Source organism: Gekko japonicus, unplaced genomic scaffold, assembly GCF_001447785.1.
Source record: "Gekko japonicus isolate JY-2015 unplaced genomic scaffold, Gekko_japonicus_V1.1 scaffold288, whole genome shotgun sequence".
Classification (NCBI taxonomy): Eukaryota; Metazoa; Chordata; class Lepidosauria; order Squamata; family Gekkonidae; genus Gekko; species Gekko japonicus.
The window spans coordinates 918,627-933,237 of record NW_015173682.1 but is presented as its reverse complement, the minus strand read 5'-3'; the positions used below and the strand labels follow the sequence as shown (position 1 = coordinate 933,237).

The 14,611-nt window shown below is 41.7% G+C and overlaps 1 protein-coding gene across 1 annotated transcript in view; it reads right to left on the bottom strand.

Annotated features, from left to right (window-relative positions):
* Positions 1–1,626: 1,626 nt before the first annotated feature.
* Positions 1,627–14,611, bottom strand: part of LOC107120373 (attractin-like protein 1) — a 910,146-nt gene continuing 897,161 nt past the window's right edge. The window contains 1 exon segment of the mRNA XM_015423059.1: positions 1,627–1,940. Within this exon segment, the coding sequence (XP_015278545.1) occupies positions 1,816–1,940 (125 nt within the window). The 3' untranslated portion in view covers positions 1,627–1,815.

The following is a 14,611-nucleotide window of genomic DNA, read 5'->3' as shown; positions in this document are numbered from 1 at the left end:
TGTTTGAATGGCATTACAAAAGAAACACTACTAACTCACAAACAGGGCGTTATTACTGCTACTGCACCACCTTGGCATGCAAGTAACTATGTAGTCAAAGTGTAAACAGTGAAATCTCATTCCCTTCTGGAAAGAAAATGAAAATAAAAATGAAGATATATTAGTAAACATCAATTATATTTCTTTCATTTTCATATTTACCAAACTCTACCACAGGTAAGAGTTTATACCTCCCCGTGGACTACTTCAAGTGTTGCCTTCTCTCTGGATTAAGAGCTGCTGCTCTGCCTTTCCAAGGAAGCTCTAGCAAAAGGCCTTGGTTTGTGTAACTTGCCACAAACACTTAAGGTGCAGCCAAACTCAAACGAAATTTGCGCACCTTAAGTCCAAGTGAAATGAATGAAATTAAAGAGAACAGTTAAGCACGGAAGTTGCGTTGATTTGACTTACATGCATTTAATGTTCTCTGGACTGAGACTATGAGCATAGCCCATCCACCACCACTGTCAGCAAAAGACTTTGTAAATACTAAATACTATGTAATGGCAAACAGGCTGCTTTATTGTTTCTTATTTCCTTGCAAATACCTAGAGGAGGGTTTCCCTTTAACTTTTTGGTACACTATGGCACAGCAACTTGTTGATTCTCATACTGAAAAGCTATTCTAAGAATCCTGAACACCAAAAATGCTAAAAGATCTTTGGTGGTTTTTAGAGTGATTCATGTTTTAAGGTGCTGTGAATTTTTTTAAAAGAGGAAGAAATGATGGACTGTTGAGTTTGCTGTTTGGACTCTGAAAATGGGGTTGGTGTAGCAACAATTCTGTTGAAGAAGAGATTAGGGCAATGATTTTAACACTGAGCAAAAAGGCTACAATCCAAAACAAATTTAAGGATGCCATAAACCCAATGAAGTCAGTAAGCTCAAATCTACATTGGTCTTTGGCCTTCCTTCAATATCACAGTAGTAAAACAGAATCAGACATGCACAAGAATAAAGAGTTAAGTTCTTCAGAGTCTTGCAGTTTTGGAGATGTGTGTTACAAAGATCTTGGCTGCTGGACAGGCTTTCTCATAGTCAATCAACTGGGATAATGAGTTAGTTGGCTGGCATGGAAGATAGGCATCTACTCTTCGCTGTGTTTCTCATTCAGAATTCTTATGAAGCAGTCCACTTTTCATCCTGCTTTAACTTGGATTGTTACAGGGTCTTTTGGAAGGCAGAAATCCTCAGTATGCATAAAGCCAGTTTTCTATATGCTATCCTTGAAATATATGGATATTTAAAAATATCTGCCTATCACCTACTTCAAAATCTGCTTTTTCAACTGGGAAATGATAATAATATCCCTAATAGTGCCAGTTCCTTCTTTAAGTGTATGCATCTTAAGTGTTAATCAAGCTGAGAAACTGAGCAACCCATTACTTCTATGTGTACAATGAAACCTTTAGAATTGCTTAATTTTCAGTGATATATTTCCTTCCACATTAAAAAAAAACACACAATGTACAGTCTTTCCCCATCATTTCCCGATATGGATAAGAACAAGTATGATGAAATGTTTTTTTTTTCATATCGTTAAAGATTCATTTCCTCAAGTTCACCCAAAATATTCACATTTGCCCTCCAGGTTGCCCTGCTTTGAGGGCACAGATGGACAAAGGTGCTTGTCCAGCAGGGCCTCATGCTTCTGACCATCACCTGTACCATTGTCCAGAGGTTGCCTCCACAAAAACTGAGGCTGTAGTTTAGCTTGCAGTGGAAGCTCGTTATAAAAGAAAAAAATACAGAATGTACAAATGCATTCTCTTGATCTCAGACGCAAGTTCCTTGACGTGTTGAAAGGTGATGTTTTCTATTTCTGACTCCCGAACTCTTATCTTTACACTCTGAGGGCTTCTGTTGTGAAATGTCTATCAGTGCACTTGCAATCGCGAGCCCTGAAAGGAAAAATAAGAGAGGAAGAATGATTTAATGTCCTACTGTGAGACTTGTGTCGACTCTCTCTCTCATTTTATGCTCAGCATTCTTTAACTTCTCCAGTACAACTCTTTCCAAGGGAGAAGGGAAGCTCCTAACTCCCCTAAGTTCAGTGGCACTAGAAATTTACTTGTGAGAACTGACTTCGTGAATTTGAACACAAAAGAGATGATAACTAACGGAGGTGCAGAGTGTAGGTGTTTTCTGTCAAATGGTAAGGTGAGCATAACTGGGGGGGGGGTGCGCGTGGATAGAATACTATGTTTATCTTTAGTAACACAGCTCCACATACCAGGTCAACCAAAAACAGCCCTGAGGGTATTAAAATTCAAAAACCATACGTTATCTGTCAATTCTGGCAGTGAGCATCCTGCCCATATAGCCTGCTCTTCAGTTCAGTAATGCAAACATGTAGTTTCTCAACATGCATATGAGCATAGACACAGATACACTTCTTCACGTATACATAACAAAAGCAGAGATAGATGGTAGAAGCCATCCTGTGCACTTTATTGCTGAGAAAATGCACCTGTGTTTCAAACACGACAGCTTTCTCAAGGAAACAGGTTAGAGAAATTCAGTAACCTGATGTTTATTCTCCCTGTCTCTTGAGTTAATATCAGAGAATGTGAAGTTCTAGACATAGGGTCCTCGCTATATGTTTGTCATTTCCATAATCAACGACTTTAATGACAAGTAATTTTTTAAAATTAAACTGGTCTTTCATTGTGGCCATTCTGCCATACATACGCAAGTCTAAACTTGGTCCACACTAAGGGACAAGGAATGTGGCCAGGAAGAGCCCGTAGTTCTTTATTTGAAGAAGAATCTTTAAAGAGACCCCCCCCAAAGGTTTTGTGTCCACATGAGTTAACTAGCACACTGCTATAATCTTATGGTGGTGGCAGTACTTAAAGGTGAATTGTTTTGGCAAATTCAGCTGCAGTATTCTTAACTTGTGTGTTGTTTTTATCTTGCTTTGGTTTATGTGTTTGCCAGTTGCAGTCACTTTGTATAAGAGATCCAGCAAAACATAAAACATTTTAAATAAATAATTGCTGCTAGGGTTGGTGGACAAAGGTATTGCCCTGCAAGGCACTTACAGCACTCTTATGGACATAGTTCATAAGTGATAAAAACTGGACTGTGCAAGCAGTGTTCAAAAGGGACTGAACTGTGTGGTGACCCAAAAATGATGCCAACTACAGACACGCACCCAGAAGAAGGAAGCCTTCCTTTGAGATGATGTGCCAATGGTTCTTAAGGGTACCTGCTCTCTTACCTGCTGTAAGATGGACCAGCTCCCTAGCCACATGTAGCACTGAAGGCAGAAGACCAGAGACATGGAATCCAGCCATGAGATAATTGAGGAATGTCCATGACAATGACTCTGGCTGCATGAGTCATCATCCCTCCAGGTGCCACTGCCCTGCCCAGAATGACTAGATCTCAACATTGTCCACTCCCTTAGACCCTCCCCCTTGAACCCAGGTCTAATCAGAATGCTTTGGGGATGGACAAGCAGGAGGTTTGCCAGGGGATGTGGCCAGCCTAGCCCACCTCCCATGCCACCTCATAAAAAGGGGCACCCAGCCATGTGCTCCCTCTTTCTCTCTCTCCTGACCTCTACACCCACCGCACTTCCACGACTCTTGGTTAGCGCTGCCAGAGTCTCCACGTGTTTCTGCTGGTTCAGGACACAACCCTAATACCCCATAGTCTCCCTCATTTTTTCCAAGGATCGCTTCATCCTGCCGAGGACAGGTAAAGTATTACCCCTCAACGTAATATCCTGCTAATGTTATTGTGACCATCCCTTTCTATCTAATTTTCCTAGATCTGTGTAATTGTGAGTGTGTTTGAATTACTGTATGCTTGTGAGATATCTTCAGTAAATGAAACCATTTTATACTGAAGCCAGCCTTTGAGTCTATTTCTGGTGCATTTGGAAGAAGCGGGACCCCTGTATACATAGGTGCTTGCTCCCTTATTTGCCTGTTGCCTTGTGTGATATCATAATCACCCATAGTTATTAATAATTTGTGGCAATTTGGCTAACAAAGGTTGGAGACAGATACCCCTGGGTTGGGTGGGTAAATTCCATATCTTCACTGTAAGACAGAGGTCCCTATGGGACCAGTTTTGCTGTCGAGGGTAACCGTACAGAAACAGTGTTCTAAGCAATAAGTGGCAGATGACTCAAGGAAGATAAGAGCCACCCCCCAGGGTCTCTTCCCAATCTGATTGGTGGAAAATTCCTTATGTCCCTAAAAATGGCCCTGCAGTCAGATACTGAATAAACTTTCTATTGATGGCTGTTTTAGACATTAACACACACTTGAACTGTGTTTTCACATGATTTGGAAATGTTACCATGATGTCCGAACACTTCTTGATGTATGCATTACTGAGTCATATGCAAAGAATATTCCACATCATCAGTGATCCCCAACAATGATATGGTTGCAGTGACATTTGGGTGACATGTGTAATAAGGAACATTTGAACTACCTCCCACTTCCACTGCCTCAAGAAAATGGCTATGTCTCAATTGGTCCCATAGACTAAGTTACCAAAGAAATATTTTGGCATTGTAATGGAATTCCATATCACATAGCACTTTCATCTCTACAACACACTGGCTCTGGTCTTCACACTCCTGTTGTTGCTTCCAGGTTGGGCAGAAAGAAGGGATATAAATATTGTAAATAAAAAATAAATAAAAATGTATCTGTGTTTTGAAACACATATTTTACTTATACCCAACAGCTATAACCAGGGGTCATTTCATAGAAAAAGAGCTAGGGGAACTCATTAGCATAACTCATTAGCATATGCCACACCCCCTGACATCAGGGGCCCGGCGGTGGACCTGCAAGGCCAGTGGGAGTGCGAGGAAGCCCCGCCAAGGCCCTCCCTGGCCCCAGGCAGGCGGGGTGGGGGGAGGCAGGGAGGAAGCAACTTACCCTCCCTCTTCTCCTGCCTCCTCCTGGCTGAATGAGGGCTGGAAGCGAGGTGGCCGGAAGCAGGGGGCGGGGCTTCGTCATGTGCCCCGCCTCCTGCACCTCACCCGGGGGAACTGTGTTCCCCCGCGTTCCCCCCCGAAATGACCTCTGGCTATAACTATAGACACAGGCTATATTCTGATTATGGTCCAAGATTTGATTATTGTCCAAGGTCAAAAATGTTGGCTTTTTGCTAAACCGGGCTTGTCCTCACTTCCATTGTCACTGTGTCAGTGCACTGAAGTTTTCTTGTACAGCATCCCTTTGGTTACTTGAGTCCAAAGGAACTCTAGAGAGTTAATGCATTTGCAGTACAAACACAGGTTGGGACTTGCTTGTTAAGTACAAGACCCCTTTTTAGCTACAACTGCAAATGTTACTGCTTCAGTGTCTGTCGGTTAGAAATCTATAGGATCTGGCTGAATAATGTGCATTGAATATGGTGGCCTATAATCCTAAGGAAGGCACTGGTTGTTGGACATCTCCCAAGACATCAAATTTGGAGCTGAATCATAGGTACTTTCCCCAAAGTTTCTTCCTATTCTTAAAATAGGCTTGTCAGCAGTGTTCCCTCTAAGCTGAGTTAGTGTGTGCTAGCTCACAGCTTTTTAGCCTTCGGCTCACACATTTTTGTCTTAGCTCTGGATGGATGGCTCCAGAGCTAATTAATTTATTCATTAGCCAAATCACTCGCTCACAACTTCAATGCCAGTAGCTCACAAAGTAGAATTTTTGCTCACAAGAATCCACAGCTTAGAGGGAGTATTGCTTGTCAGTGAGCTGTTCTTCTTACACTGTGTAACACTAGTATGCAGAAAGAACTACTTCTTTTCAATCTAGTGCTGCATACTGGGGCACGCTGGCACGCTGTTAGAGTTCCATTAAAATCAGGTCACTCCAGAAGATCATTTTTCAAAATGTCACACAAATCATCCTATGAAATCCACTTATTGTGTTCTCTGGGCCCAACAAAGCTCCTTGTTATCAAAGCAATACAATTAACTGAGGGAACAATTCATTATTTCAGACTGGCAGTCTAGAAGAATTTCATTTACCAAGTCAAAATGATGCACAGATGCTGCCGGCAAGTAGAATTTACATCAAAATGCAACTAAAGAGTCAATAACAATACCAGGACTTAAATATTTATTATACACTTTACCTATCTTTAATCGGCTTTTGTTTCCAAATTCTTGGAGTTAATATTAGTGGCTGGAAATGTAAATTCTGTGATATTCACAATTTGTCGGCCCTAGTTTCCAGGCTTGGTTAACTTGGTTTTCATTAATGACTTCCCCTTTTGAAAACACCTTCCACCTTACCACAGGAGGAATGGAATTTGACTGGCTCAGTGCAAAAACATTGAGACAGAATCAATGAGTCACTTGCATAGGTCAAAGTTACTTGGTGATTCCAAGACCTAGACACTTCAGGTCTATCCTTAAAAGGGATCTTTTTTGAAAAGTATAATCAGAGCTAGTTATTTTCCTAAGCTTTGATTGGAAAAGAATCTATGGTCTATTTTAATGGAAGTTACGGACTGCACTTAAAAGGAGTGGTCAGTGTGATATGCCCATGGATATGGCTTTTTTTTTTTTAAGACAACTGTGTAAACACTAGGGACAGAGGAAAAACAATATAATCTTGGTTGCATATAGAAGAACTATTGTCTTCACCAATGGCAATTAAATGGTAATAGTTGATCCTCAAACAGCAAATGTCTAACCATAAAATTACTGGTGTGTGGGTTTTTTATTTTTAACAATTATGCAGAACAATTAATAAGTACAGAAATAAAATGTACCACATCAAACCAGATTGCCTTGCAAAATGTGTTCACCATTTAAGTATAAGTGGAACATTTGAATTTTACATTTAAACAATGAGCTCTGAAAATGGATTCATTCTGAGATATTCTCCCCTCCACCTCCACTTTTGCAAGAGCAGGCGGCATGATATATTTTAATTTTCCAGCAAAACAGCTTCATTAGGCGTGAAAGGTTAATTGCAGGCTTAAGTGCAATTCAGGGAACAGCACATGGGTCTGTGGCGAACAGAGGCGGCCTGCGATAAACTGTTTGCCCCACTGAAATGTTTTACTACCTCATTTACTAACTGTCTTCTTTTACTGCTTGTATTTGTAGTTCTTTTAAACCTTTAATAGCTCCAGTTTTATTTCACTGTAATCAGATTTAAATAGAAAAACCCAGGCTGGGATGTTTAAATGTTTCCACCCCCTCCCATTGTTGCATATCGCTACACACTCAGTGACGCAAGGCCAGATTTTCTTTGAGAATAAGAAACTAACATTTTAAACTTCAGTCTTATTTGCTGGCTGGGAAATGTAAGTTTCTCCTCTATTGTTCATTTTAATTAATAATGTATCAACTTCATACTTTCTCCTTTGTTAAAACATAGGCTGTTAAAGATGACCTGCTTGGTTTACTAAACCAGATAACTGGAAAACATTTTTTCCCCTTTAACTATATACTGTGTTGAAACTATTCTGGATAAGTATCTCTATTAATTAAATTCTAGCCATTTTCATATTGTTATGTTGAACTATCTGTATTCATAATACAGATCACACTGCAATGGTTCCAGTAAGGAAGCAGCAGTGTGGATTCTTAACAGAATGAAAGAACCTCATGTCAATAAATAATAATAAAGCAACAGTGGAGAAGAGAAAATATGGTCTTAAGAGTTTCCTGTGAAATTTCACCCTTCCATACTGCTGTAATTTCCTTTCTTGATTCCCCCCCCCCCCGGCTCATAAAATACAAGCTCAAAAAATGCAGCTACATTTGTCCAAAAAACATTGTGATTCAGTCTTTTGTCATCAGAAATCCCAGAGCTGGTGAATGTTACTGTGACTGGTTCCAAACAGTTTTAAAACCTACCGAGAAAATGAAGGGAATTAGAGGGTCTAATTTGTGGTTAACATAGATCACCATAGAGCTCAACAAGTACATCTTCACTCCTTATCTCATCAGTACTATTTATAATTACACATGGGGCATTTATTACTGGGTCCTGTCATTTATTATGACCGTTTAGGTGCACTAAAGCACTCTGCGGGTACATATGAAAATATCCTGGTTCATCAACTCTGAACCATTTATAACAGTGTGAGCACCGTCTTACCGTCATGCTGTAGTTTATATTCTTGCTAACCTTTACTGAAATCTGTTAACTTGGCTTATGCTCATTATTCACAGAGAATGGACATTTATTGAAACCACTCTAAACTGAAGAGGGACTGAGATGTTCAGAACTGTTGCTCTCAGCCTCCCCTGTCTCTGAATCTACTGAAACAGATTGCAGTATTTGGTACATGGATTCACCATAAAGCACTGCCATTCTCACATGGGCTTCACTGGGATAAAGCCTGTTAAAATGACTGGAAGAGCTCTCCCATTTCCCATATTCTTTCAGATCTGCTGCTCTCCATAGCTACCTTAACTTCTTTCTTAATCTCATTTCTTCCCTCTCCCTCAAATGCTTACATCCTCCATTTCTTCTTCCTCAGTCCCCAATTGTTCCCTTCATCTAGTAGCACCTCTCTCAACACCTCTCTTTTATCAGACCCCTTACTTCCTCTGCCCCACTGATACCTCCTTTCCTGGGCTTTCCCTTTTCCTTCCAATGCTGTTTTTCAGCTGTGGAAAGGATGTGCATATAATGCCATGGGCAACAACCCAGTTAAACTAAGAATATTTGGACATATTTTGACTGTACACAGGCCTTTCCTATTGACATCTAAAAGATAAAATCCGATTCATATGACTTTGGTCTGGATACATCTGGGGTTGGCATCTACAGGCATACGTTTACAATCCAGTGCCTGAGGATGGCCCACCACTGACCCCTCGCAAGCCACCTTGATATCTTTCCCTTCGGACAGCAGTGAGGATTAAACCCCCTCTAGGCACCTTTCCCTTCTTAGTACCATGTGGTCTATCCCCATAGGTACGGCAGCTCCTCCTTCCCCTTTGCTACACAGGGACAAAGAGAACAGCCTGCAGCTGTTGCTCGCTCTCCCAAGCAATGGAACTTCCTCCACTATATGAGGTAGAGCCAGGGTTGAGTCCAGGGGTCGTTTAGTAGAAAAAGAGCTAGGGGGACTCATTAGCATAACTCATTAGCATATGCCACACCCCCTGACATCACCGGAAGTGTGTCATAAGGCCACACACCCCGCCCCCAATGGTCCCGGCTGCCGCCGCCGGCCTTGCAGCTCCACTGCCGAGCCCCATGAGGGGCCCGGCGGTGGACCTACAAGGCCGGCGGGAGTGCAAGGAAGCCCCGCGGAGGCCCTCCCTGGCCCCAGACAGGCAGGGGTGGGGAGAGGCAGGGAGGAAGCAACTTACCCTCCCTCTTCTCCTGCCTCGCCCCACCCCGTACCTCACCCGGGGGAACTGCGATCCCCCGCGATCCCCCCCCCCAAATGACCTCTGGTTGAGTCCCATAACACCTTAGAGACCAACAAGATTTTCAATGTAGAAGCTTTTGAGAGACAAAGTTCCCCTTGTCAGATACTGATGAAGGGACCCTGGAGACTCTTAAAAGCTTAAGGCTAAAAAATCTTGTTGGTCTCTAAGGTGCTGCTGGACTTGAATCTAGCTCTTCTACCGCAGACCAACACAGCTGCCCTCTGAAACTATATGAGGCAGGCATCAGCCATTGCTTCCTTCTGACACCAGCTGCTCATTCACAGTCCTGAGCAAGTGAGAAGCTGGGTGATGGTGGTGGTGGTTGGAAGAAACTGCTTTCTCTCATTCTCCTGCCCTCCCCCTATGAGTGATGACTCCTGGCTGCTGTCAGGTGGATGTTGAGCAGGGGAGGGGGGATGCCATGTTTGTCATACTCTAAGTGGTGGCTAGGGAGAAGCAACAGCATTGCATGCTTGCAGTGACAAGGGGAGACCTTGAAGTCAAACAGGTGATTGGTGGTTGCTTCTGTGTACCCTAACAATGGAAGGTGGGGGAGGAGCTACTGCCCCAGGTACAGATAGTGGGTGTGTGTGTGGATGGAACAGAGGTGGCCATTTTGCTCAGGACCCCTCAAAGCAAAAACTCAGCCCTGCTTGGATTCAGATGTGTGAAACAACACAGGGAAGCAGCTGAAATCACAGTGCAAGATAACTCAAAGATCATCTGTAAATCAGCAGTGAAGCAAACATTCTTTCTTAAAAACAGCCACAGTAGTACAATTATAAACTAAGATGTTGTTAAATAACCACTGGAAGCAAATTTGAGAAGCCAGACAGATCTGCATTACACAGTTACCTAACACTGCACTCAGCTTCTTAAAAATCCAATTACACAGGCTTCTTACTTAGCATAGATATTTGATGCATGATAGATCTTTTCCACCCAAATAATCAGTTTCCAATTTTAAAGTGTGTCTACCCATTAACAGTGAATCAGTTAATCATAGGAAAACATACCTCAACCCTCACAATGCTGTTTGTCATTCTAATTTGTTTTCTGGAAAATGCCTGCTCGCTGATTTGCTACTTTGCAAGACTACAGTGCAGTATGTTAATAATACATGCACGTCATGCAATCTTCTATGCGAATCCTTATTTGGAGTAATAGGAAAATACTGTTTACAGGTGCAATCCGCCACACCCCCTTTTCAGCAGGCCTCAGTGAAAACAGCCGGTCTCTATGGGAATAGTGCTTGGGCAGTTCTGACTCTTCATCTCTGTTCACTCAGTTTTGTTTTCTGCTAATTAATCAATGTCAGTGCAGGCACACTAGCAAGAATCAGAGAGCTCGGATGTAATGAGAGGCAAGCTATAATTAGGAATTGTATCAAGTCCCCCTTTCCAATTCTGAAATTGGAAGCCCCAAATTCTATTACTGGCATAAATTATGCAAAATCACCCAAGTGCATACATATGCAGATTCTAACTCGCAACTGAAGCTGAATTTACTTTCTTGTTTTAGTTTTTGTTGTCAGTTCTCTTCAATCCCCTAAGGAAAAGGACTGCCTGCATATCAAAGCAACAAGCCAACCAGGAAGGTTACTTGTCTGTTAGCCCCAACGGGGAAACAGTGGTTTCCTTAGGCCAATTTAGGCTGGGAAAACTGAGGGAGGGGGGAGGGGGCTTCAACCTCTATCCACTCACACAATGCCCTGAATTGGTCCTCACATGCCTGATGTTTAAAGAAAAAAAATTCTAAAAGCTTTATTGACTTAACACCAAACATTTTGCTTAGCTGAGCTCCAAGAGAGGCTCTGTGGGAATGGGAAACCCTGTGCTATAATCACAACAACCCAGAGTATACATCCTTTATGATGCTGTTTTGGAACATACTTTGTTTGTTTTTAAAGAAACATAGAAACCTAGCACATCTATCAGCCTTGCACAGTTACTAGTATAATCTCCTTTAATCCATGTCTTTACTCTGGAAATCTCATTCCGTTGTTGCTTAACATGCCAGTCAGAATAAGCTGTTGACAGAGAAATGTCATACACATCAACTGAATGATAGTCTTTGGAACATAAAAGTAAGGTCTTCATTTTACCCATTGCAATGGAAATCAAAGCCTTGCTATACATTATAACTTGTATATTGCACAGAATATTGGGTTTTGGTAAAGCTGATATAAATTCTCAGCTGTTTAGGCAAGACACTCTTAGGCTCCATTCATCATCTGAAAAGTAGAAACAAGGATGTTGTGAGGATGTATGTGCTAAGGACTGTAAAGTACACCACATATTTCAACTACTATGGAAATGATCAATAACAATATTAATGGGTTGCAGCATAAACATCAATTAGATATGCGCTTGCTCAAAATGCCAGGCAGTCTTATAATTACCATATTAAAAAGAACCTGGAATTAATTATACTATTGTACAAAACTGATCTTTGATGCTCAACTTTATAAAATCCTGCGATTTCCAAAGAGACTCACGGAGCCTCACTCTCACTTCAAATACATTCTGTAGAATAGGGGAAATCTGCTCAATCTGAGTAATGATCAAAGCTTCACTATTTTTGCAGTTGATATTGCAGAACTTGCCTGACAGCAACTTGGAAAAGGGAAAAAGAAACTGTTTAAAAGCATAAAATGTCCCATTATTGTTTTGCCTCAGGTACTTGCTGATGCTTATTCTTAGCTTCTTGTTACAACCCATTCTTGTCAGAATACTGCTTTTGTTCAAAGGCTTACACCACCCTCACTCTGTCCATTCAGAGTCTGCCTCAATGGTGACTTTCTGCTTCCAGATCACTTACCACTCAGCAGTGCCTGAGGAAGAGGAAGAATCATGTCCCTACTGGTGGATTGTTTAAAAACCAGTAGCCCAACTGTTTTATAAAAGAAAAACACATGTAGAGGTTGCTACCATGGGTGAGAGGAAGGAAGGTTTTGTCCAGGGACAATGGGTAGAGCTTAGCAGATTCAAGAGGCAGATCCCAACACATTCAGGAACGGAGGCCACAGAAAATGATTTTTTATGTTCATACTCCCTAGCCACTAAACCACACAACCACATGCAATACCAGTCCAATGCAGGTCATCCAAATCCAATGCAAATTCAAAGTGTGTCATAAGCACAAATCAAGTACTAAAGGTGCATCACTCCAGCAGGATAGCCTGGCCACAGACTTATCTATTAGTTAAATTTATATCCTGAGCTTCTCGAATCAGGCTCAGGGCAGGCTACAAGAAGGTGCATGAGCAATTTAAGACCAGTTACTATAATTAAACCAGCTAAAACCTTTAAGCAATAAAACAATAAAAAGATGGTGAATTAAATATAACAGTTCAGACCACCCATAAACTAATCGTCTCTAGTCCAAAAGACAATCAGTGTGTGAAAATCCATGAAAATCAGCTATCCTAAGAAAGTGAGCCACTGCCACAGACTACAGGTAAAGTCATAATGGTATTATACAACCAAGGATTTATAAAGAAAACATTTATCTCCCTCTCTATTTATACACACAAATGCTTTCAGATCCAAAAACACGTTCTCTCTCTCTCTCTCACTCTCATATACATGCATACTCTGATATATGTGCTTTCTCGCACACTTACAGCCTTGCATATGAGATTATTATTTTTTCCCCCCCCCCCCCGGTTAGCTACATCTTTCCCATACTGCCTTGGATACTGCTGGGCCAGCCAGAGTTGATGGGCAAGGGAGCCAACCATGCACCTTCTTCCCACCTGTAGCACCAAGGGTTAGCCAGTGCAGTGCATGGCAGCAATGCTACCCATGTGCACCCATCCTCCACCTACTTCTAGTTCGCCTTGGTTCCATTATTTGCACAGAGCATGTATGTGTGTATATATATATAAAACCCCTTAAAAACAAAAAGAAAGGGAATCTGGGAGAGCAAACTGACTTTTCCCTCCCATGCTCAGGTACTGCAGAGGGAAACGCCATACTGGCCTGGCCAGTAGTTTTCCAAACCATGTGGCAGCCCTTACATTAACAGTCTTGAGGGGAAAAGAGACAGAAGCCTGGGGATTAAGAGAGAAGGAAAAGAAAGATGTCTGAAAAATAAAGGAAGAGTGCCTGTGTTTAGGAATGCCAGAAGCTAACTGGAGGCTGCTGGAGAATTCACAGACCTACTAGTATTTTGGAGTTAATTAATCATCTCTGTTTGCCTTACTTGGAATTTGCCTTAGAGAGAAAGCCTTCTTCCTTTTATAAAAATGATGCCTCCTTTGCATCGAAAAGATATCTTAGCCCTCTGATCAGGTTTAATTGTATTCTAATTGGCTCTGCCAGCTCCAGCTTTATGTCCAAAGCAGCACCAGACTAAGCAAAGCTCTGTCTCCCTTTTTACTTTCTCTCCCTTTACTTGCTCTCAGGAGCCATGCCTGAAAAATAACAAGCTGTTCTAAGGTTTGCACTGAAAAGGCTAACAATTAGTTGCCCCAACACTATCATCCTTCGTGTTCTATAGATTCTTTCTTGAGGAAGGCTCTAAACCCTGTTCTGGACTTGTGCATTCCCCAAGGCAATGAGCTTGATGAAGCACTTTTGTTATAAGGCTGCTATTTTCCTGCCAGGGGCAGGGCATCCCCACCCCCAGTTCCTGTTTCCTGTGGCTGCTCTTGCAGCCAGTGGGAGAAAAATAATGTTTAAAAAAAGGCCATCAGTGATGGCATAATGTCACTTCTAGGAAAAACCTCTATAGGTTTTTACCATAGAGTTTCTGGTGATTCAAGCACAGCAGTGACAGCATGCTGTCACCCCTCGCACCTCCCTATGTCTCTGTCCCCCCCCCACTCCTGCCAGTTGCCAGCCCATGCCTGAAAAGCCTTTTGGGAAGAAGTTGCTTTGTAGGACTCTCCATTTGTAATGTATTCTAGAGGTGCTCTTTTTCTTATTATCTGTAAACTTTAGTTAGTGATGAGTATCTTCATGAAGATGAATTATAATGGAAGTGTATTGAAATTCTGGTACACTGGTTTAACCAAAAGTAGATATTCTATTCTGTCTGGAGCATGTATCCATAATATGCTCTAACTCGTACATTATATTCAGCAAGGTTGAATAACTACAGGAAGCAGAAGGGGTTTTTGTTGCTAATATTCTGCTGCAATATATCATTGACTCTATCCTCTAAACATGGTTTTTCATTTGGCTTCAG